The sequence below is a fragment of the Anabrus simplex genome, chromosome 6, assembly GCF_040414725.1.
Source record: "Anabrus simplex isolate iqAnaSimp1 chromosome 6, ASM4041472v1, whole genome shotgun sequence".
Lineage (NCBI taxonomy): Eukaryota > Metazoa > Arthropoda > Insecta > Orthoptera > Tettigoniidae > Anabrus > Anabrus simplex.
The window spans coordinates 205413868-205441024 of NC_090270.1; the positions used below are offsets into that span (position 1 = coordinate 205413868).

Here is a 27157-nt window from a genome sequence, read left to right on the forward strand (position 1 = left end):
AGCTAGTGTCCTCACTACAAAAACTACTGTCCAATTCCATCTCCTAAAAAGTGGCTTCAAATTACACCTTCAAAATTTCAGTATCACTTGATTTAACTCTCGATCCCTTTTCAAGTTCTTCTTCCATCACTTTACCGGTAATCACGGCTCACTCAGCACAGAATACATATCACTTGAATTAAATTCTTATCAGACAACTGCAAACTATCATGAAAATGTTGAATGGAGCATAAACCAATTACTCACAATACAGAGAACAATGTGCCACAACAACAAAGACTATACACCTGTAGCAGTGACATGCACTTTCTTAATTCAACTGCGAACCTAATACTCCAGTATAGGGACATATAAATGGTAACTTTGAAGATAAAATATATCTATGCTTATCATCTCAGAAATTATGCACAATTCTAGCCCATTACAACCTGAAATATGTATATCGTATTTCTGCAGTTTTCCTGTAAAAAACAAATATAAACCTCAATATTAATGTGTTAAACCACATCAAACCAATCAGATCTAGATTACTCCAAGTTACATCCAAGTACTGATTATTCTACCTTATCATACAATCAAGTAAAAAATGTTAGGAACATGAAAAGGAACAACTAATAGGATAAACACAATAACAGCTATTATGGGAAGAGGGAACAATAGACTATCCTTGACCCCGTATCAGGAAACAGGACTAAAGCACTCATGCAGGAGAGAGAGAGAGAGAGAGAGAAATAGACACTCATGCATACGCACACACACACACACACACAGAGAGGGAGCAATAGAAAGAAGAGACAAGAACAAAAAAGGACAATGACAATCTTCGCATCTTCGTCCACTGCTGTCTTCAAATAGATGGGCTCACTCCTCAACAATCCCAGTTTGTTCCGCTTCTTCCCAGCACTCAATATCAGCTCATTTCTCCTTCCCAGTTTCATAAGATGTTGACAGATCTTGAGTCCTATTGTGAGAAGTGCAGGATAAGAAAAAGCCAGATAAATTAGGAAAAAAGGAAGACATAAAAATGAATGTTCATCTCTGCTCTTCTGATGAAGCTGGGAAGCAAACACAAGTGTGTTGGGAACCGAGAAGAATTGGATGTAGAGAAAAGAACTAGGATTGATGAGGAGAAATTTCATCCATTTGGAAGACAGCAGTGTATGAAGAAGAGGGGATTGTCCTTATCCTTTACTGTTTATAAAAGGAAGGCTTAAAAGTGGTCTTATGACAAGAGTTGCAAGTGTGACATATGCCAACCAACTTGTAAGAAATTTACACATACCAAGGATCATTTTCAAAGCCAGTAGTGGTTTAATATATAGACTTATGGAAAGGAAGGAGTTAGCACTTCTAAGGTGCACTGCTATCTGTCAGAAATTGCCCACCAACTTTCCAGCACTATCTGATCATGTTGCAAAATAAAATATGGTAAACTTTTCACTAGGGCAGATTGGGGATGTTGATGTTTTGGTTTGATTCAGCATGAGGTGAGAAATAGTATATCACTGTCACACTAGCAGCGACTGCAGTTGGTAAGAAATTATCACCTCATCTTATAGTGAAGTGGAAAGGAAGATTTCTCAACAAAGGTGGTTATTAGGGTACAGAAAAGCACCTTGATGACAGATAATCTAATGATCGATTGCCTGAAGACCACCTGGGGTCAACATCTGGTGCATAGCTAAAATTACCATCTGTGTTAATCTTGGGATCTTTTAATGATCATCTAATCTACAAAATGAAGGATATCAGAAATAGGAGAACAAACTAGCAGTAGTTCCTAGTGAAATGACATCTATTCTCCAGCCCTTAAACATCTCAATCAACAAACCATTAAAGGATGGTGTAAGGAAAGAATACAAAGCAGGGATGGCAACAGGCGACTTCAGAAATATGCCTTCAGGTAGGGTAAAACAAAGCTTCTTATGGGGTACTCAGCTATTGGGTGCCAAGGACAAGAAAGGGTATTCCTGAGGATCTAGTTGCCTGGGTTTCCATGAAGTGCTCCATTAGAACACCCTCAATAGTATGGGTGTGGGCTTAAGAAGAAAACAGCTTCAAGTGTAATGAGGCTGCAGATGATATTCACACTGACAGCAATGCAGACTCCAGTGGCAAATCAAATGACATCACAGAGACCAGAGTTGATACCTGGTACAGAACTGTTCATTCTACCTATTGTTTAAAAGAATTTTCATTTTGTGGTATTTCTCGTGATTTAAACAGACCGTAAGAAACTGACATGTTCAGTTGTTATAGATAATTAATTTCGTATGGCTATGTCTAGCCAGGTGCAGCCCTTGTAAGGCAGACCCTCCGATGAGGGTGGGCGGCATCTGCCATGTGTAGGTACCTGCGTGTTATTGTGGTGGAGTATAGTGTTATGTGTGGTGTGTGAGTTGCAGGGATGTTGGGGACAGCACAAACACCCAGCCCCAAGCCACTGGAAGTAATCAATGAAGATTAAAATCCCCGTCCTGGCCAGGATTCGAACCCAGGACCCTCTGAACTGAAGGCCAGTACTCTGACCATTCAGCCAGAGTCGGACAGTTGTTATAGATGTGAAATGAGGAATAATGTTTATTATTATTATTACAATATAAACAACAGTTTGAGAATGTTCATTTTGAATGTGAATAAAAAGTGCACCCTGATTATGAGCAGCCAATAATTAGATAAGAGGTGAACCTTAAATTGGGAAAAACACAGTAACCTTTATTATTCATTCTTCACTTAACCCTGCAGAGATCATGCTCATTTTTAGGACACAAAAGCTTGCACTGGGTCTGTCAGACCCATCTAAAAAATTAGGAATATGTTATATTAGAATCACAGTGCATTTTTTAGAAACTAGCATATGTACCGGTTCTTCACATGGGAATTGGTAATCGATTTCATGATTCCTTAATGAATTTATGCAAAGTTACATGCCTGTATTCAAACATTTAATATGGCATGTTAAACTGAAATTTTTCTACGAAAGCACGTGGCAGTAACATGAATTACGATAAAGCTGAACAAAGTGGAGACAGAATGGTGTAGATCAGAGAGTTTTTTGAAAGATACAGTCCTAGTCCCAGGTCCCTATTTCTCGGTTACATATTGTTATTCATCTGAAACCGGGAGTGGCACTGAGGCTGAACAATCAAGAAACAAATCGTTGACGATAACCTCCCTTTTTATCTATTCTATTGAAAAGAATAAAATGGCTCTATAGTTAAACCATGTAAGCCAACTTCAAATGACATGACAGCTTGTAAAACAGTCCATTAATGATAACTCCCTTGTTATCCTCCTACCGAAAAGGTACACATGTGAAAAAACTAGAAATTGATTTCCATTAAGGTTGGTCATGTATATTTTGTGGGAGGGTAAAATAACTCTTTCGACTTCCAATACTCTCCCAAAGCAATCCAGGATTTAGAAATAATATTGACCCAACTACCTACCCAAGGACAGATATAAAGTTAGGCAGAAATATATAGAGCAGTTTTCCAGTTATAAGAACTCAACAAACAAACAAACAAACAAACTAACAGACAAATCGACAAAACAGCTAAAAAAGTCCCCTTGAACTTAGAGCGGAAAATGGTCTGTTAATGACATCTCTCTTATCAATCCTTGTATCAAAATGACGCACATGAGAAAAAAGTTTAAAAATTGATTTCCATTAAGGCAGGTAAATTCCCATTAAGTTTGGTAGTGTATATTTTGTAGGAGTGCAAAATCAAGGTTAGATTTCATATAAACCCCCAGTCAGTTCAGGGATTTATAAAATATTGGGCCTAAAACCTACCCAAGGACAGGTGGATTCTAAATATGAAGTTTGGTAGAAATATATCCAGTAGTTTTCAAGTTATAAGAACTCGGACAAATGGTCAAACAAACAGACGAACAAACAGACAGACAAACAGACACCAAAGCTAAAAAATATGCAGATGATCATTATTACACCTGAAACAGATAACTGAATGAAAATTTCACCAAAATAGTCAATGTACAGACACGCGGTCGTTACGATTTATTTATAAAGAAGATAAGGAATCTGCTCCACGTACAACACCTTTTGGGCTTTGTCCACAGGACTTAGCCTTTAGAACAGTCCGTTAATGATATCTCCCATATTAATCATCCTATCAAAAAAGTGCACACAAGGAAAAAGTTTTAGAAATGGATTTCCATCAAGGTTGGCTGGTTCTCATCCAGGTTCGTCTGGTATATTTTGTGGGAGAGTAAAATCACTGTTTTGGTTTCCTGTAATGCCCTAGTCCACTCTGGGTATTTGAAATGCTATGGACCTTAAAAGCTATCTTTGGACAGGGGCATGGTATATATGAAGATTGGTTAAAATATTTCCAGTAGTTTTGCATTTATAAGAATTATGCTTTACACGCACCCAGTTTTAGGCTAAGTCCGCTCGAACTTAGAGCGGAAAGTGGTTCGTTAATGATATCTCCCTTATTAATTCTTGTATCAAAATTATGCACATGAGAAAAAAAGTTTTAGAAATTGATTTCCATTAAGGCAGGTCGATTTCTATTAAGGTTGGTTGTGTATATTTTGTGGGAGTGCAAAATCAATGTTTCGGTTTTGTATAAACCCCCAGTCATTTCAGGGATTTAGAAACAGTATTGGCCCTAAAACCTACCCAAGGACAGATGGATTCTAAATATGAAGTTTGATAGAAATATATCCAGTAGTTTTCAAGTTATAAAAACTCAGACAAACAAACAGACACACAGACACCAAAGCTAAAAAATATGCAGATGGTAATTATTACACTTGAAACAGATAACTGAATGAAAATTTCACCAAAATAGTCAATAGACACATGGTCATTATGATTTTATTTATATAGATAGATAAATATTTTCTCCGGATATTTTACACACTTTATCCTGTATTTTCAAAATTATTAACATAATATAATGGATGCATAATTTGATGAATTATGGCTATGTTATTAATATAACAAAATGTAATACTGAACTTCAGAAAGGAGAAAAATGAAGTATTGCAATAGAACATAGAAACATGTGGCTACTTCAAAGATGATCAGTGATATGCTTCGCAGTTATCCTATTCACTAAACATTGGCATTCCTCAGACATTCTTGACACAGAACTGATGTCTTCTCCTAATACAGGAATGTTTAATACCTTCTGCAGAAATAAGATTTTCTGTCTTTCTCATGCCATTCTTGACTTCTGCTACATTTTAATTTTTCAGGCTGCTCCTTAAGATGGGTGTAGTGGTTTGTCCAGCTATCGAAACTTTCAAAATCAATCAGAGAAAAGGGACCATCATTGGTGAAGGAAACAATGAATGAATATTTTATTTCCTATATTCATAAAGAAAGAAATATTTTATTCAATAAACAGAGATTATTTACAAGAATATGCAAAGGAGGTTGCATCCCTCTTGCAACAGTTACAACATGAAAGCTTGCAGCAGGTCTCCAAGACCCAATCACTCAGCAATGGCTTCTTTACTCTGAGCCATCAAAACTCTCAAGACTAATGGCATAGAACCATGTCAAGAAGCAGGTTGTTTTAGGAAGGTATGAAAGAAGGAAAGTCTGTAACACGAAACAATCTGTGGCAAAGAATGTAAACTAATTTGTCTGGGTCTCTGTGACCAGCACGAGCTCTGCAGGGTTATGGATGTATCAGCATATCTAATCATACAAGGAATAACTAAAAATCTACAATAGCACCATATTTCAAAGAGACTGAACTTCTACTCTATTTCTTTCAGTGTCCACCTCCCTGACCAAGTAGGGAAGCAAACAGTTTTGTAGCTTTAGTGACTACGGTGCTCTTTTATCAATTTGATGTCAAAAGATCCACAATAAATTACTTCAAACCCACCTATTTTGAGTATTGCAGGAAGATCCTTGTAAGTTATCATTATGCTTGACATTTTAAAGAGCGGCAAGGCAGGAACAGTGTGTTGAAAGTAGCTAGCAAATAACGTGAACAACAAAACGGCAAAGATCCTCAAACTAAACGGAAATAGCCTAAAGGTGCACGAAAGAGGAGTGCTACAGGAGTACAAAGTATGTACCAATGGACACCAGTGTATAAAGTGAATTTTGTCATAAAAATTCAGAAATGGGCTAGCCCCGATTAGTGAGGTTAGGTAAGTACAAATACATATCGCTCACCAAGAGAGGTAACTCTAGTAACCTTCTTTTTTTTTTTTTTTTTTTTTTTGCTAGTGGCTTTGGCTTTATATCTCACCGACACAGATAGGTCTTATCGTGATGATGGGAAAGGAAAGGCCTTGGAGTTGGAAGGAAGCGGCCATGGTCTTAATTAAGGTACAGCCCCAGCATTTGCCTGGTGTAAAAATTGGAAACCATGGAGAACCATCTCCAGGGCTGCCGACAGTGGGATTCAAACCCACTATCTCCCGGATGCAAGTTCACAGCCGTGCACCCCTCACCGCATGGCCAACTCGCCTGATACTCTAGTAATCTAGGAAAGGGAAAGTCTAACTGTAACAGAAGTGGACAAACATTCAATGCCTTTGCCCAAATTGACCCATACCAGAGAGAAAAAGTATAGATACAATAACTGCAGATAGACATTTACTGCTATCGCATGAGTTGGTCCAGACAGGGAAGAGAAACTAGCTGCAACAGAAGCGAGCAGCCGTTCACAGAATTCACATGAGACAAAGTAAGTATATATGTAAGCTGTGCTTAAAATCTTTTAGAAGATGCACACATATACAGGAAAGCAGAAGAATAACTGTACTATAGGCAAAAAAGTCATTCACAGAACACACACGAGGTAAAATAAATGTATATTTAAGCTGTGTGCAAAATCATTAACACGAAAACACAATTAAGAGTTTGCCATGACGCTCAGTAAGGCTGGTCACAATGCATGCAAGGGGTGTACAACAATACTCAAGAAAGATGAACTGTCATCACATGCAACGGGAATTGTAAGACACTTTATCACATAGAGTGCATGGCTGTCTCCATGTCTGCATGTAACATGCTAAAATCAAAGAAGAACAACTTCTTCTGGTTCTGCTCAAAGTGTAGACACCAACTAGGTTGCCTATGGCATCAACACAGCACCAAGGCATGCTGTTTTAAAAACAAGGAAACATGTTCAGAAATAAAGAAGGAGGTGACCAGGTGACCAAAATAAGAACTATCATCAACTCCCTCGGAGAAACGCTATTAAACAAAGTGGCTCTCATGCTCGAAGTGCAGGTAAAGCAGTCAGAATTCCTGACAGACCATTCAAAATCTTCCAAGACCCATCATTCCCCAACAATCAACCAGAATACAGAAGAACACCAACTAACATACTCAGAAAAAATCCAAAGCCAAATACAAGGCATAATCCATCCACAAGCTAGCGCATACAAACCGGTCTCCCAAAATCATACTGATTCTGAACAGACCGTGAACGTGCTGAGAGCAGCAACTGACAAATAAGATAGTTGTCCCAAATATAAGTCAGACAATATGGGAAAGGAATAAGTACAGAAAGTAATACTCTGAGAGTTCCAGAGAAGCTGGCATGATTTTATATTGGAAGATTAGACAACACCACACCTTATGAAGATATAAGGAAATGCTTCTCAGAAAACCAGCATAGATGATGTTCGAGAAATCATGTCCTTAAACTGCAAAGTACAGAACAAGCCATTTAGAATCACTGTCCCATTTACTAAAAAAGGACACTGTAGACAATCCAAATTTCTGACCTGAAGGGGTGACTTTTCACCCCTACAAATTCTACTAACAAGCCAACTAGCTCTTATACCAGTTCACTCATTGACCATACAAGCTTCAATGATAAGGCAAATGACTCCAACCTAAATATCTTGCTTAAAATCATATTATAGAATGTGGAGGGACTTAAATCATTACTCTCCATAGAGACAACCACTAGATGAGATGTGTATGATGTGATGCTTACAAAGACCTTTACTACTGATGAAGTTGGAATCGATGAATATTAGGGAGCCCACATTCTAGCAAGAAAGGGAATTAGAGGGTGTCCCTAAGCAGATGTTAGCTGTTTTGTTAAATAATACCTACAGCCAATATGAACAGTCCTCAAATCACAGTTCATAATGTCCACTCAGCTCATCAACATAGTAATAGCCTACTTCAACCCAAATACAGGTGCAGAGAATATAATTGATAGCCTTGGAGAAGCCATTGAAGCATTTAATGATGACAAGACTCTTAGGGTAGCCAGAGAATTTAACTGCTGAATCAACAAGAGAGACATGAAAACTGACAGCATTATAGATTTCGTAATGAATTTCGGCCTGAGACTAGTAAATGCAGAAAAGGAGTACACATATATGACACACAATGAAAAAAGCATGAATGGTTTAGTATTCTTTAGCAATCAAAGGATTGGCCAAGTGAAACAAAGGGTTGTACTCAATAAACCAATCAAGAAGGATCTCCCAGTCCAAACCCACCTCCATCATATACAGCTATATACGGACAAACTCATGAAAGGTCTGGAAGCACCAACAAAGTACTCAAGAAAAATTGACAAGGAGCTCTAGGATATGGAGAAAAAAGCCATTCCAGAAATAGAGGTGTTAATTAAGCTAGGAAATCTAGATGAAGCTATGACAAAATTACAGCAAAGTCTACTGTCATCAACTGTCAAACCAAACATTCAAAGAACAGTTAAAAGATTGTTTGACAACAAATGCTACACCCTAAGACAGGAGATACTGATGTGCCTTCATGAAGCTAGATCTAGATCTAGATCTAGATCTAGAAACAACCAGTACTGTTTTCAAAAATATGCTGAGACGAGAAAGATTTATGAAGAACTAATAAGGATGAAAAAGAAGGAATACATCTTTTTAGAAGAGAAAAAGCTGATCAAAGGAGTAGAAGAAAAACCCTACAGAATATTGAAACCAAATAAAACTATACCTTATACATCATATACAGCTATATACGGACAAACTCATGAAAGCTCTGGAGGCACCAACAAAGTACTCAAGAGAAATTGACAAGGAGCTCTAGGATATGGAGAAAAAAGCCATTCCAGAAATAGAGGTGTTAATCAAGCTAGGAAATCTAGATGAAGCTATGACAAAATTACAGCAAAGTCTACTGTCATCAACTGTCAAACCAAACATTCAAAGAACAGCTAAAAGATTGTTTGACAACAAATGCTACACCCTAAGACAGGAGATACTGATGTGCCTTCATGAAGCTAGATCTAGATCTAGATCTAGAAACAACCAGTACTGTTTTCAAAAATATGCTGAGACGAGAAAGATTTATGAAGAACTAATAAGGATGAAAAAGAAGGAATACATCTTGTTAGAAGAGAAAAAGCTGATCAAATGAGTAGAAAAACCCTCCAGAATCTTGAAACCAAATAAAACTATACCTTAAACATCTCTAATCGGTCCTCAGCAATGGATGGAACACTTCCGAGACCTGGATGGGAAGGCATCACCAAACGACTTCGAGATAACAGAATTACCAGAACAAACAATGCAGCTTATTACAGTAGATGAGGTGAGAAGATGTATGCAGGAATCCAAAGACAAAAAAGCCTGCAGGTCCAGGTGGGATACATAACAAGCACTTAAAAGTAATGATGGCAGACACAATAAGTACACTGGCATTACTGTTTCATGAATGTCTGAAAAGGAAAATGATACTCAACATTTGGAGACAGGCAATATAAAGGCAAAGGCAGTAAGGATGACTCAAGCTCATACCAAGGAACATCACTGGAGTGCAATATTTTCAAATTATTCTCAAAGACCATTCTACACCGTTTTAGGCCAAGAACAATAGGAGAGATACCATCCAGCCAGTATGGATTTGTGGAAGGTAAATCGACCTTACAAGCCATTGAAGAAGTCAAAGTTGAAATAGATAATGCGCTGGCACATCCGTCTTCACCACTTTACACCATTTTTATCGACTATGCCAAAGCCTTCAACAGCATTAACAGGATCAACGTTTATAAGTAACAGGAAAATACTCGTACAAAAACTGGAAAGAACACTGTCCACCTTACAACATGATCTGGAAGCCATAAAAATTATACCTAATATAAACTACGTGAAATATGATGATGGAATCTCTTCCTCACCACTTATAATGCAGATTAAAGGAGTCCTACAAGGGGACCCAATGAGCCCTATACTATTCAACTTGATGACAGCTGATATCATAAATGTTCTAGAGTCTGTAGAGGTGAAACTCATAATGTATCCAAAAACCCCACTGACATCCAAACTGCATTTAACAACCTCAGAGCATTGATATATTAACAATTTGTTGGTTATTTTGATCCACCTTTTCAATACAAATTACAGTTTGTGTTGTTAAGTTGTAATGTTACAACACTAATTTACCTGGACATGTTTCGCTTTTATTCATAAGCATCATCAGCCTATACAATTGTCTCAAGGTTTGTCATATTTGGATTGTTGTTACAAATTTCATTACATTGAATGTAAATCTAATTTCATTGATAACAATATTTAAAACACAAGAATAATATACACATTAAAAATTATGACAATATGATTTGCAATGTTAAAATGGAGTAACTCTTAATTCTAAAACACATTGACGTCCAAAACACAGTTTTTACAATTTGAAAATTTGGCTAAAAATTGTTTGCAATATTAAAATAAAATTGATTCAGCTATAATTTTGGTATTAAAATTTGAGTCATAAATATAAATATTGGATGTTAATATGTAGGAGCTATAGTTTCTGAAGTGCGTTGGTTTCTAGAATACAGTAACATTTCAGTATTGAGAATTTTAGTTAAGAATTGTGCTCTCTAAATAATGTTATTTAAAAAGACTGTAATTTTGCATTATGCGTGATTAGTTTTGATGATAATCTAGAATTGAAGTCTTGGGTTCGTTGGAAAATGGCTTCTAGATTTGATGAAGCTTGCTGCTGCAGTTTGGCAATTTGATCAGAGGAAATATTGACATGTTTAATTCTTGTTTGTAGCGGCCAGACTCTCCGTTGGAAGTTGATTGTTTTGATGTAAGTTATGGTTAAAAGGGGCTTCAATCCAAATTTTGAGTATCTGATTATGTTTCTTTCAATTTATAGAATGGAAGAAGCATCTGGAACAAATGGAAATGAACTTAAGTAATATTGTGTGTATGTTGTGCTTGTAATGTGAGTGTTGATGTTGCATTATCACTTACCCCTTTGTCTGCTGCTACAGAATCTTGTGGACCTTATTGCGTTACTGTGACTATTGTCTGTTGTGGCTCTACTCCTTGTGTTGTACGTATGAGAGAGTTTTTGTGAAGGGCGGGTAGGGGGTTGAGGGGAAGAGATGTTGGGCGGGGCGTTTGCTATTGACGTGCTATGTGGTAGGGTATTCTTATCTGTTGTCGAGGTGGGGGTAGAGGACCATCCTGCAGGCGGGGCGTTAAGCTTTGGCGTGTTATGCGGAGGGGGACTTTTTTGCGTTGTCGAAATGGTTTCAGTTGTGAGTGTATTTAGATTGAATATTTTAAAGAATTTGCTTTTATCTGATTTGAGATTTCGTAATAATGTTGGCAACTGTTCTATTAATGGACTTTTTATTTCGATCGCGTCATTCAAGTTTTTACCTTTATTGAAATATTGATCCAAATAAATATATATGTTTTCGAATTCTGTCATTAACTTCCCCTTTTCGATTCTTTTGATTATTGTAAGGTCTTTGTCTATTGAGGTGTAATGATGGCCGGTTTCTTTCATATGATTACTCATTGCGGAGTATTTATTGTGTTTTAAGGCGTTAAAGTGTTCCATGTATCTGGTTAGGAAACTGCGTCCAGTTTGGCCAACATATGAAGATTTACACTGTGCGCATGTTAGTCTATATATTCCGGAGCCTTGAAATTTGTTATTGTAGGCATTTACTGTGTTATGGTTAAAAAATAAGTTTTTGTTAGTGTTGTATGTTTTAAAGGCTATTTGCATATCCCGTTTTTTGAGTGGGTTTGCTATTTGGTGAATCTTTGAACTGGTGTAAGTGAAGGTTGCGTATTTGGATTTTTTAGTCTTTTCCGGTGTGAGGTTTGTGGCTATTTTGAGTTTTACTTTGTTGATGATTCGATTTACTATGTCTGCTTTATATCCATTGGCTAGTGCTAGTTCTTTTATAAAATTTATTTCTTTTGTAAAATTCGCGGGTGATAAGGGTATTTTGTAGGCTCTGTAGACCATACTGAAAAAGGTTGCTTGTTTGTGGGATTTGGGGTGGAGTGATTCTTATTGTTATTGGCGTGTGTGTTGGTTTTCTCTATATCTGATAATCAAATTTGGATTTCAAGCGTGTTACAGTAACATCTAGATAATTCAATGAGTTGTTTTTTTCGTCTTCTTTGGTAAATTTTACGTATCTATTGATGTTGTTTAAAAATTCAAGGATTTTTTCGCTGTTGTTTTTTCGGCTGTCTATTATTACAAACGTATCGTCAACAAATCTCAGCCAAAGACAGATTCCTTCTATGTTTAGTTTTATTATGCTACGTTCTATGTTATCCATATAAATATCTGCTAATATTCCTGAGCTGGGGTCACCCATGGCTAAACTTAATTGGTGGTAAATTTTATTGTTAAAGGTGAAATAGTTGTTATTTAGTACGAATTTAAGTAGTGTAATAAATTCTTCTACTTCTAGTTTACTTAAGTTGCTATATTTGGAAAGGTTTGAGTTAATAATTTCGATCGTTTCTTTAATGGGGATATTTGAATACATATTGGAAATGTCAAACGAGCTCATTCTATGGTGGGGTTGTAAGTTGAAGTTTTTTAATCTTTCGCAAAATTCAATTGAGTTTTTAATTGAGGAGTTACTCTGGAACTTATAATGCTTTTTGAGGAACTGATGTATAAATTTTGATATTTTATATGTTGGGCTATTTCTGCTGTTTATAATTGGTCGAATGGGTGTATTGTTTTTGTGTACTTTAGGTAGTGCCTTTGCCTTGGGTAAACTGGACGCAGTTTCCTAACCAGATACATGGAACACTTTAACGCCTTAAAACACAATAAATACTCCGCAATGAGTAATCATATGAAAGAAACCGGCCATCATTACACCTCAATAGACAAAGACCTTACAATAATCAAAAGAATCGAAAAGGGGAAGTTAATGACAGAATTCGAAAACATATATATTTATTTGGATCAATATTTCAATAAAGGTAAAAACTTGAATGACGCGATCGAAATAAAAAGTCCGTTAATAGAACAGTTGCCAACATTATTACGAAATCTCAAATCAGATAAAAGCAAATTCTTTAAAATATTCAATCTAAATACACTCACAACTGAAACCATTTCGACAACGCAAAAAAGTCCCCCTCCGCATAACACGCCAAAGCTTAACGCCCCGCCTGCAGGATGGTCCTCTACCCCCACCTCGACAACAGATAAGAATACCCTACCACATAGCACGTCAATAGCAAACGCCCCGCCCAACATCTCTTCCCCTCAACCCCCTACCCGCCCTTCACAAAAACTCTCTCATACGTACAACACAAGGAGTAGAGCCACAACAGACAATAGTCACAGTAACGCAATAAGGTCCACAAGATTCTGTAGCAGCAGACAAAGGGGTAAGTGATAATGCAACATCAACACTCACATTACAAGCACAACATACACACAATATTACTTAAGTTCATTTCCATTTGTTCCAGATGCTTCTTCCATTCTATAAATTGAAAGAAACATAATCAGATACTCAAAATTTGGATTGAAGCCCCTTTTAACCATAACTTACATCAAAACAATCAACTTCCAACGGAGAGTCTGGCCGCTACAAACAAGAATTAAACATGTCAATATTTCCTCTGATCAAATTGCCAAACTGCAGCAGCAAGCTTCATCAAATCTAGAAGCCATTTTCCAACGAACCCAAGACTTCAATTCTAGATTATCATCAAAACTAATCACGCATAATGCAAAATTACAGTCTTTTTAAATAACATTATTTAGAGAGCACAATTCTTAACTAAAATTCTCAATACTGAAATGTTACTGTATTCTAGAAACCAACGCACTTCAGAAACTATAGCTCCTACATATTAACATCCAATATTTATATTTATGACTCAAATTTTAATACCAAAATTATAGCTGAATCAATTTTATTTTAATATTGCAAACAATTTTTAGCCAAATTTTCAAATTGTAAAAACTGTGTTTTGGACGTCAATGTGTTTTAGAATTAAGAGTTACTCCATTTTAACATTGCAAATCATATTGTCATAATTTTTAATGTGTATATTATTCTTGTGTTTTAAATATTGTTATCAATGAAATTAGATTTACATTCAATGTAATGAAATTTGTAACATCATCATCATCATCATCTTCCTTCCAAGTATTGGGCCATGTGACCCGTTACGGTCTTGCATTTTACTTTTTGCAAGACTTGAAAGCAATCAAATGTCCTTCCGACGGGTTGCTAGCCTGAAGGAAGTAAGACCATTGGTGGGGCTGCCACCTCTCAGCTAATGGACTAGCTGAAATCACAGCATTTCCTCCATAATGGATGTAACGGTTATACCGCCGTGACTCTGTCAACAGGGCTGGGAACAGGTTTTTCATCTCGGGAAGGTGAGGTTGGCGTTTGGGCAGGAGAGGTTATGTCATAATCATCATCATCATCCTTCCAAGTACTGGGCCATGTGGCCTGTTATGGTCTTGCATTTTCTTTCCATCGCTTCATTGGACGTCCTATAGATCTCTGTCCTCTTGGTTGATAGCGTAGGATCTCCTTTGGTAGTCTTCCAGATTCCATCCTTTGAACATGACGTTTCCAGTTTTCTTGGTAATCATAGATGTAATTGATTACTGATTTCACATTCAGTCCCTTAAGCACATCTTCATTTCTTATACGATCCCATTTCGTATAGCCTGCTGTTCTGCGCATGAATGTCATTTCACGTGCTGTAATTCTGGAAATGTCTTGAGTTCTTATTGTCCATGCCTCACTGCCGTAGCAAAGCGTTGGTCTGGCTAAAGTGTTATAAAGACGTAAGCGAGTGTGTTTTTGGACAAGAGATGGCTTCATGATATGATTTATGATTCCTGTTGTTCTGGTAAATTTGGTTATTTTTGCAGAGATATCAATTTCCCCTTGGTAAGATAAATTGTATCCCAGATAATTGAATTCGTTGACTCTTTCCAAAATTTTATTATCTAAACAGATTTTACTTGGGATAGGGTCCTTCCCCTTAAAGGCCATTATTTTGCTCTTTTGTGGTGAAATGATCATGTCGAATTTTGAAGAGACTTTCTGGAGATTAAATACTGACCACTGAAGATCATCTTCTGATGATGCTACCAATGCAACATCATCAGCAAAGAGTATGGCATCTAGATGTGTGAGATATCTGCTGACTGGGATTGATCCATGCTTTTCATGTCTCCATTCCTGTATTATGTTGTTCATATAGATTATGAACAACAAAGGAGAAAGTCCACAACCTTGTCTCACACCTCTGCTGATCGGTTTCCATTCAGTCTGATGATTACCTAACTTTATTGCAATAAGGTTGTCACTGTACATGTTGTATATGTTATCTATTAACTGTTGTGGGACATTATCTTCTGCTAAGATATTAAGAAGTCTGTTCCTATTAACTAGGTCAAAGGCTTTCTTAAAATCAACAAATGCTATGTGAGTTTCCAAGTTAAATTCCCTGCGTTTTTTGACTAAGATTTTCAAGGTAAAGTAAGCATCAGCACATGAGCGTCCCTTTCGAAATCCATGTTGTTCATTTCCAATCACATTTTCATAATACCTGAATAATTTTTCTCTGACAATATTTGAGTAAATTTTGTAACCTGAGTTGAGTATACTTATCCCTCTGTAATTTCCACAATCTTTCACACTGCCCTTCTTATGAAGAGGAATAACTATAGCTTTTTGCCAATTCTCTGGTGGTCTGTTGCCATTCCAAATTAAATTGATGAATTTGAGAAATCTTTGCTTGAAGGTGTCACTGGAATACTTGAATAATTCTGCATTTATTGAATCTTCTCCAGATGCTTTTCCATTTCTAAGTTTTCTGAGTATTAGCTCCAGTTCTTCGAGTGTAATGATTTCCGAAGACTTGTTAAGAGATGTTGGCAGAAGAAATGGCTCAATATTTGAACCTCTCCAAAGGTTCCAAAAATAAATGAGCCACTCCGTTAGAGGTATTGCATTAATGCGTATGTCTTCTTTTACATCATTATTTAGTTTCTTGAGTATTTTATAGGTCTGTGGTTGTGGTCTTGTTATATCAGTCTCCAGTTGTGAAACAAAGTTTTCCCAACTCTTTCTGTGCTTTTTTCGCACTTCCCTTTTTGCTATTGCTCTCTTGTGGTGATACTCTATTTTATCTTCTAATTTGCCAGTTGACAAAAATTTTTTATAAGCATTTCTTTTGTCTGAAATAACCTTTTCAATCTCTTCATCCCAGATTCTTAAACCCTTTTTCCTCTGCCATTTTTTCTTAACTCCCAAACTCTCAAAAGCAGACTGCTTTAAAATTGAACACAAATTAGACCACTCCATTTCCACATTGTCACTAACTGGTGTCATCTGTGTAAGTTCGTTAAGTCTGTTCTGGTACAGCCATTTTATACTGGGGTCTCTTAATAGGTTAACCTTATAAGAAGTTTTAATTTCTTGTGTTGTTTGTGTGTTTCTTTTATACCATCTAGGCCTCAGACGAATAGGTGCTACTAATAGATAGTGATCAGTTTCCAATTCAGGGCCTCGATAGACTCTTGTATCCAAGACTAAATCTGCCGATTTACTATTACAAATTATATAATCTATAATCGATTTCTGATTTCGTGCAGACCACGTATACTTGTGGGTGTCCTTGTGTGGGAACATTGTGTTCATAATCTTTAACTGATTGAAGACAGTGAAATCTATTAATTTCGTTCCATTGTTATTACGGGTTGTTTCTCCGTGGATTCCGATGTGATTCTGAATTTTCTCATTACCAACTCTGGCATTGAAGTCTCCCAGTAATAGTAGCATATCTTGTTTGTTAATTTTATTGACTATCTTTTGCAGATCATTATAGAACCCATCACTTTCGTTTGAATTGCCCTCCACTGGAGCGTATACCCCTATAACTGTAAGATAACCCCTGAATAGTTTTAGTCTTAATTGGATAATCCTTTCATTCCAAAAAGTGTAGTTATCAATTGTTGATCTTAATCTTTTGTGTACCATGAGCAGTACACCCGCCTGTGCTCTAGTATCTCTGTCAACCCCACTGTAAAACTGTAAATAATTTACTGTCTCTTTTGATCCCTGAAGCTTTCTTTTTGTTTCTGAAATTGCCGCAATTAAAATGTCTTTTTTTGCGAGAATGTCGTCCAGCTGGTCATCTTTGTGTGAGATACCTTGTACATTCCAGGTAGCACATCTAAAAGTATTTTTCTTCTTCCAATCTTTGTCCATTTCACTGTCCTTTTCAATGCCAGGAGAGGTTATGTATTCCACATAAAGTTAATTTTAGATAATATACAGAACAATAACAAATAGGTAATATGCCAAGTTCTTCATGATATAGATAAAATACATATAAAGTGTATAAAATATCATAATTTTAAAATATTCACCGTATAAAGAAACTTCAATCTTCAAAGAATATAAAAGACTTGTTTATAATAACCATAGCAACTGTCACTAATCCTTCACAGCACCATAATTTTCATATTTTCCAAAAAAAACTACTATAAAATTCAGGACACCAGTAAGTGTATATTACAAAGATGACTTTTAAGTTTCATAACAACAGCATCAAATCTATATCAATTCAGAAAAAACAGAATTATAAAAGTACTAATACAGAGCTTCTCATACATGTAATGATATAGTCATGGCCACCAATCCAAATATGACAAACCTTGAGACAATTGTATAGGCTGATGATGCTTATGAATAAAAGCGAAACATGTCCCGGTAAATTAGTGTTGTAACATTACAACTTAACAACACAAACTGTAATTTGTATTGAAAAGGTGGATCAAAATAACCAACAAATTGTTAATATATCATAGCATAGTTCAATACGGGCCTAAAAATGAGATTAGTTACATGTAACTCAGAGCATTGCCCAACAAGAAATCATTAAACATTAACGGTGCCAAAACAAAAGTGGTGAAATTCAGAAAGGGAGGAAAACTGGCAAAGGATGATGTATTCAGAAATGGATATGATCCACTTGAGACTGTGACATCATTCAAATACCTAGGTATTACTATTACACTGCAGACCACATATACAACATTATACTCTGAACATAAAAGAAAATGCGGTGGCAGCAACCAAAGTAATGTACGAGATCCCCAAACCAAAGAACTTCTCAGTAGACGCTGCCATAGAATTATTCAAGCTTAAAATTGCTTCAGTTGCTACATACGGTATACAAATACTATGGCACAATACTTTATAAATAATTAAATCCATTACCAGTCAAATTTTTCTTGAATTTTCTTCACAACATGTTTCAGAGTCTAGACTCCATCATCAGGTTGTGAAATGGTGACATTCAATTCCTAAAAAATGACATACCGGTAGATATTGGATCTGATAGTTTGCTATTTAGTATAACCTTCACTGTTGTTTTGCATATTTTTATGCACCTAACACACAAACATTCATCTCAAAGAACAGTTCTAATAATTGACAAAGCAAAGGAACAGAAATACTTTTAGATCTGATGCTTTCTCAATTACTTGAATTATATTCGGGATCTCTTCTGTTTCTCTTGTTGACATTAAAATCAGTTCGCTCTTCTTGAATCCAATACATCAAAGAAAAAGAAAGAAAAAGAAAAGAAAAAACTAAGTGCTCATTCAGTATTTGTAACATCATCCTGTTGGCATGACTTATACCATACCTAATTGCAACCTGTCAGTTGCTGATACATTTAACATTTATTTTTCACACTCTTGTGCAAAGGCATGAATTTTGACCAGACCATTCACAGGACTACTGAGAATAATCCATACATCCATACTGTCTGACATATTTTACTTTCATCCAATATTTTTAGTACTTCAAACAATTTTCATTACATAACATCAAAAATCAAGATTGGTATGAAAAACATAATCATATGTATTCTGAAAGTGAATATTGTTCTTAGCTGTAATGACTAATGTTAAGTGAAGTGAAGCGAAGCTGTCCAACTCTTGAGATGAATGATCAGCATAGTGGTCTTCAGTTTACAGTGCCCCAGGTTTGATTCTTGTTCAGGCAGAGATTTTAACTGCTTCTGGTTAATTCCTCTGGCTCAGGGGTTGGGTTTTTTTGGTCGTCTTAATACATATCTTCATTTACATATAACACATCATACTACAAACCACCACAGAAAACCAAGTGAGTTGGCTGTGCAGTTAAGGTCGCGTAGCTGTCAGCTTGCATTTGGGAGATGGTGGGTTCGAATCCCACCATTGGCAGCCCTGAAGACAGTTTTCTGCAGTTTCTCATTTTCACACCAGGCAAATACTGAGGCTGTACCTTAATTAAGGCCATGGCCACTACCTTCCCAATCTTAGCTCTTTCCCATCCTTGTGTCACTGAAAACCTTTGATGTCTTAGTGCAGCGTTAAACCACTAGCGCGAAAGAATTCATCATAGAAAAACACAATTGGAATACACACATGGGGTTGCCATTAGGAAAGGCGTCCAGCCATAAAACTAGGGTTAGTCCACATGTTTGGGCCGATGTCCTAGATGTTAGGCCCCTTTAAACAACAAGCATCATAATCAAGTCCACATGTTGTGCCGTCCCCAAGTACAAGTTGGGAAAGGTAAAGGAGGAGGATGAGAATAAGAAAAAAAAGAAGAAGAAGAAGAAGAAGTGAATTGAAGTGAAGCTGCCAATTATATTATAGAATAGCCAGAATGTCACAGCTCAAAATGCTTACAAATCAACAACAACTACAGATTACTTCAAATTTTTCTCATGTCCACAAGCTATGATCAAATACAATAAGTGCGGTATTCAGTACCAGTAACATAAAGGGGCAATGTTAGTACCAGCAGTTTTGAAGCTCTAATGCAGGGCTGTTCAAATACTTTTACATGCAGGGTCAGTACTTAACTTAAGTGAGGACACGGGTCACATGTAGAGTTTTAAAAAAATTATATAAAATATAATATTTAAGAATGTCAAAATGAAGAAAGAGGTTTTACCCATTTTTAAATGAATTTATATGGTACTAGCTGATGTACCCGTGCTTCGCTACGGAATTCTACATTGTGTACAGGATTGTAGGTTAGGTAGAGTACACGTTGTGAGCAAGACTGTATTAATTGCATAGCTCTTAACGTTACCCTGGAAACGTAACGGAGATATCACCAAACGTCTTTTCTCATATGACGACCGCGTTAGGGAATTTTCATTGTAATGGTAGGCCCACTTGCCTACCATCAGTCACAATGAACATAGGTCATTACAATGACGTCAGTAGGAATGGCACGAGTAAAAGCAATAATTTCACATGAAATACTCGATCAAATGAAAAACCACACATTTTTTCACTTTTAATGAACAGTACTACACTGCTGATCTAACAGTCCAAAGTTCCCAAGCTGGAATGACCGGGCTGCAGACAGCCGTGATCCGTGAACACTCTTAGTCATTTTTCGGAGAGGGGTGTTGGAATAGTGGGGAGTCCCAGGGCAAAAACTATGCCCTTTTACTTATCTGTTTCCTAGGAGTACCCGATGAGTCGGAAAATCTAAATTCACCACACTGGTGGCGGAAAAATCTGTCTGACTTGGAGGCAATTTTTTCCTCCAACCCAGAGGAGAAACCACCTCTTCACTGCTAATTTTGAATAAAATGAATGCAGAATTCAATAAAAGTGAAGACGAAGAAGTTCTTTTTAAGAAACAGCTCTTTTCAGGATTGAATTTGAATTATTTAGTGAATTGTGGTGCTATAATTTGGAATATGCCTAAATTGTAATTCTAGACCAGGTCATACTACTACTACTACTACTACTACTACTACTACTACTACTACTACTACTAAGTGAGCCTTTGCCTTAAGAGTGCACACTGCTCAGAAAATGTATGAACCAGAGGAATGACATGCTAAAGAAGAAAGTTTTCTAACTCCCCAGCTATTTCCTGTCAATATTCAGTCAGGCTGTTATACTCGGTACGCAGCAGTAATCCCATCTCTCAGAGTTGAGCGGCAGCATAAAAGACAAAGAACATCACAACAAACAATGGTCAATGTAATGTTATTGTTGATGAATGTTATGCGCTTTCAATATTGTAGGCCTTCACATTTAGTTTTCTTCCGACTCTGAAATACCACTCTTATCACAGTCAGTACGGTAAAAGAGAATAAAATATAAATGGTCTTTTGCTATGTAGTACTTTTCGATAGGACCAATAACATAGGTATTTAAAAATTAAATTTTAGGCGCCTTCCCCTAAACTACAATGTTATACAGGGCGAATAAAATTGTTCATAACTTAGACTGTAGTTTCTCATTTCCCAACTCTATATACAGACTTTCATTAAATTCTGTTAACCCATTTTCTCGTGGCTCGGCATTGATATGGACTTGGCAACAAAAATACAAATTCATGAATATCTGTGTTATCAAAGCCGGTACGGTGACAATGTATGAAACAAATGATCATAAATTTAATTCTATATAACTTTAGTTATGTAGTATTTATCGATAGGACCACTAATAATCTAATAATTCAATTTTAGGCCTTTCCCTAAACTACCGTATCACTCAGCGTGAGTAAAATGATTTATAGCCTAGATTGTAGTGGCTCATCCCCCGCCTTCACATACCAATTTTCATTAAATTCTCCTCAGCCGTTTACTCATGATGTGTGTACATACATACATACAGACAGACAGACAGACAGACAGACAGACAGACAGACAGACAGACAGACAGACAGACAGACAGACAGACAGACAGACAGACAGACAGACAGACAGACAGACAGACAGACAGACAGACAGAAATTACGGAAAAGTAAAAAGTGCATTTCCTTGTTACTATGAACATGACCGATACAGAAATACCATTCTTTTCAAATTCTGAGCAATGTACAGACAAAACTCTTATTTTATATATATATATTAATCAGTTTTGCTAAGCTAGATGTTATAGGTCTAAAAATACATGCATAATTACTCACTTAATGAGAAGTGTGAAACTTGTGTTTTGAACTTAATAAGTTGCTTGTGTCTGGTGATAAAGTTGACCATACAGAAGTAGGGTAATTAAGATGGGGTTAAACATTAGCTAGATTCTTTGGTCTGTGAGAAGAAATAACACATATTTATACAAGAGGAAGATCACACTTATGAATAGATCACACTTGTGAATTGTTAGGAGACCCCAATTCATTGTCCTGCCCAGCATTTCTAGTTCACATGTCTTGAACCTGGTACTATAATGCAAAGATAAACTTACTGATGGTGCATATAATGAAGTTAAATATTTTTTGTTGAAACTGAAATTGCCTGTTATAACCACTAGAAACGGTACTCAAAAGTCCATTATAGTAAAATAAGAGCAGTTCAGTCGGGCCACAGAAAGAGCCTTGGCAGGCCAGATGTAGGTGGCCTTGCTCTAATGTATTGCTTCTACCAGTGTCTTCTCCTCACAGAAAGCTGGGGACCATCATGGAGTAGTTGTCCCAGTTTTGCGTTTCCCATATCAGGGTTATCTTAATGTGCATGTCAAACCACTGTATAGGTTTTGAGCCCACGATAATCTTCTCTGCCCACAACCAGATTTCTCTTTTGTATTGGATTCCCTGCTTTCTTAAGATGTGATTGAGTAGGCTGCTTTCCTATTTTTCATGAAAGTTAGGACTTTGCACGATTTTGTGGTATGTTAGAGTATTTCCTTGTTAGTGACGTGCTCTACACGACTGATTTTCTAACATGACATGTTTAGCCCATTTTGTCAACTTTGAACATTTTAAAGATATTAACATTAAAAGTCCCACCTTTACAATACTTTCAAATACTTACTGTGTTTTTAATGTTAATATCTTTAAACTGATTTTCTAAATTTTTAACTTCTGGAAAAAAAAAAAAAAAAGTGGTAAGTTGTAAGACTGATTACATTATACTGTGGCATAACAAGATCTGTTTTAAAAGGAAAATCAATAATATACAGCTATATCACATACTTACAATGAGATATGGCATAAACGCTGTCTTTGGATTAGGTTCAAATTTTAAAAGTAAAGGGAAAACTTCCTCTCTCCACACAGAAATGCAGATGGCTTCATACACAAGGAAGGAAACCTGAAAGAAAAATGACAACATATCAGCAAAATTCTTGGATGTATTCTTCTCTTCTAGGTTATTACTGGAGTTTTTGTTGTTCTTTTTATTATAGAGGCCAAGAAATGATTTGAAATTAACTCTGGTTATGTAGGATATCTAATAAATTGCTTTGTTGTAGTGTCTATCATAATGTTTAAAGCATCTATGCCTGAAGTTGAGACAGGTGCTCTAGCACTTGAAACAGAGTACTATTTCAGCTCATGGAGGAAAATTGTTATGAATCATTTACTCAACTTCTGACTTCCCACTGCAATGGGAAAGTACTTCTGAGCGTATTGGTTATTAATCTGGCAAAACATATGCTCTTCACAAGAATGTTGATAATTATCTCTTATTCAGACTTATGATCAGGGTCCTCTTCATGTATGGTCATGATGGGCAGGTGGCCAGACAGCCCATGAGCTTAGTGGTCCCATGAAAATCTATGCACAAACCAGAATTTAACACTAATTTTCTGATCACCAGTCTCAACTTTCATATTTCTGCATTTTATATTGCTTGCAATGTTATGGAGGTGGAATAATGCAATGCAGTTAACGTCTGCCTGTTCCAGTAATTATACACTGCCTGACAAAAAAAGTTAAGCACCCAGAAGGAGTGGTCCAATATTATCCCATTCTGGTATACATGATGTGTAAGTAAATGATTAGATTTACAAGAATCTGTAAGGTGTAGAACACCCACCAGAGTGCATTCGTGATGGCACCGTCTTGTTATTGATAAGTTGTTACCAGTCAACTGCTATGAATCAGACAGTTAAGCAAGATGTGCAGAGAGGACTACGTACAGTACGAAGCACCCGCGATGCCTCGCAGACGCGTTAGACAGCCTGTCCATCAATTGACAGCACTTGACAAAGGGACTGCATGAGCCTGGTTGGTCGTATCGTGCAATTGCCAGGCGTGTGGGCCATTCAGATGTCACAGTGGCCCGATATTGGACTCAATGGGTACATGAGGGCACCCAATCACGTCGTCCAGGTTTGGGTCAACCATGAATCACCACTCCATGGGAGGACCGTCTTATATTGTGCCAAGCATTGCAATCCCATAACTTTGGCACCCGCCATCCGCGAACATGTACTGGAGACTTTACAACATCCTGTGAGTTCCCGCACAGTCTCGACGACTCGCATCCTCGGATTGGGGTCCTACCGCCCCATGTGTCAGTTGCCATTGATACCAAAACACCAATGCCTGCGTTTGGAGTGGTGTCTTGCCCGGGAGGCATGGACAGAGGATGACTGGTGTCACATCATGTTCAGTGATGAGTCCCGCTTCTCCAGAACCTCCGATGACCATTGTGTGCGGATTTGGCGGTGTCTAGGGCGGAGGGCAGATCCTGCCCATATTGTGGAAAGACACACAGGTGTAATCCCTGGCATCATGTATGGGGAGCCATAGGATATGCATTCAGGTTATCTCTGACAGTGCTTTGGCAGACTTTGACAGCACAACGATACATCACAAACATTCTGCGTCCGCACATCCTACCCCTTATGGCACAACACCCAGGGACAGTGTTCCATAAAGATAATGCACGTTCACACACAGCATGTGTGTCTGTGGACAACCTAGAGCATGTTGAGTTCCTCCTGTGGCCAGCAAGATCCCCGAACCTCTCCATTATTGAACACGTGTGGGACGGCATTGGAAGAGGACTCCATCCCAGTACCAACCTGGGGGATCTGGAGAGACAGCTGCAACAGCTGTGGATGAACTTGCTTCAGGAGAGGATCCAAAGACTGTTTGACACCATTCCGAACCACATAAGGGCATGCAGTGCGGCCAGTGGTGGTGCGACATCCTACTGACCTGGTGCCAACATTCCACCTGTAACTGCCAATGCCTTTGTCTCTTTCATCCTGTATTGAAATCAGTTCAATAAAGGCATATGATCTTTCAGCATATGTAGTTTCATTCACTTTCAACCACTCCTTCTGGGTGCTTAACTTTTTTTGTCAGGCAGTGTATTTGTGTGGTGAATACTTAGGAGAAGAGAGGAAAAAGAACTGTGATTTATTATATATTGGTGATATTGCTGTTAGCCACTTAGCAGAAATTAAAAATAATATTCTGAGCTGAGTGCAGAAGAGAAAACAAGTTGCAGAGGAGATAGAGAAAATGAGCAAACTTCCCGAATTAACTTTAACTTCTTGGTTCAATCCAAGTGCAATGTACCATCCACATCGACCAATTCTATGATCACTCCTGCACCCAGTTCCAGCAGATATTCCAATAATTGTACCATACTTTTTTTTTTTTTTTTTTTACTTAATGTCACACCGACACAGATGGGTATTATGGCGACAATGAGATAGGAATGGCCTAAGAGTGGGAAGGAAGTGACCATGGCCTTAATTAAGGTACAGCCCCAGCATTTGCTTGGTGTGAAAATGGAAAACCACAGAAAACCATCTTCAGGGCTGCCAACAGTGGGGTTCGAACCTACTATCTCCCAGATGCAAGCTCACAGCTGCGTGACCCTAACTACACAGCCAACTTGCCCAGTTGTACCATACCTGTTCCTGCAGCTGAGGGCATTCTATAATAGGAAATATGCAAATGTGAAACTGTAAATGAGTTTTTGATCCAAGGCATAGATCTGGATTTATGGAACATTAGCAATAATAAATCATTCATGGTAATTTCACAATGTGGGTTTGTTTTATTTCTTGATTTACCAACGAAGTTCTTTTTTTTTTTTTTTTTTTACCAAGGCTCATTTAATACTGACCAAATGTTTGTGCTGATTAATATTTGCTGTTCATCATGTTTGCTGAATGTCAAAACACTTATTTTGTTGGTGGTGCCAATTTAAATTAATGTTATTGATAATTTACACTTTATTCCTGTGAGTGATTGTGCAGACAGGACCCAATGGATTGCTTTGCCCAGGGGCCTTTAGTGCTGTTAAGATGGCTTTGCTTATGACAACAATCATTTGTAAGAACCAACTAATATTACTCGCACATAAATATTTTTCTTAAATCTGAAGCATAATTATTTAGTAGAATATATTTTTATTTATACCAATTAAAGTAATTTGTGAAATATAAAAGTTTTATCATACTATTGGTAACATTTAAGATGAATACTATCCAAGCAATGTTCACTCCCCTTCAGGCATCCACAGGTGGTAGTGGGACCAGATAAATTTCATGAACAGTGACATTGGGGATGTTAACATACAATACAGACCAAAGATGAAGTCTTCAATATTAAGTGGGGATGTTCATAACGACAAATAGTCATTTGAACCAAACATTAAATCACATCATCACTTTCAGTCTATTGCTTGATTTCTGGTGTCATCTTAACTTAAAGCAGTGGTTCCCAAACTGGGGAATGTGAGAGATTTACAAGATTTACAGTTAATTTAATCATTAGAAAAAATAAACATGTGTTCTAATAAACAGAGAAAATCTCTGCAGTGACCAATGAATGCTTAAATCTCCTCAAACTTGCATTTTTAAAAAAATCCAGTTTCTTCTTTACAGTCATGGCACTGGTTTTGTCTGATTGTCTTTTGTTCAGTTTTGTTTTATGCAGTGTAACTTGTTTTGTTCTTTCTGATTGTCTTTTGTTCTGTTTTACGTTATTCAGACATTACAAAATTATATATTCATTGAGTGAAATGACAGATATACGGTACACTATATGTATGGCCTAGCAGATGGGAATGCGGTAGCAGCATGTCAACTTCATGCAAAAAGGTACCCTGGGAGGCAATTACCTTATTTAAAAAGGTTTGCACAACTCCACCAACGCTTGCGAGAGACAACACA

At 37.0% G+C, this 27157-nt stretch overlaps 1 protein-coding gene across 1 annotated transcript in view; it reads right to left on the bottom strand.

Annotated features, from left to right (window-relative positions):
- Positions 1–27157, bottom strand: part of Zmynd10 (zinc finger MYND-type containing 10) — a 97897-nt gene that overhangs the window by 44230 nt on the left and 26510 nt on the right. Inside the window, exon 3 of the mRNA XM_068228262.1 lies at positions 23215–23328. Within this exon, the coding sequence (XP_068084363.1) occupies positions 23215–23328 (114 nt within the window). The remainder of the gene's footprint in view (positions 1–23214; positions 23329–27157) is intronic.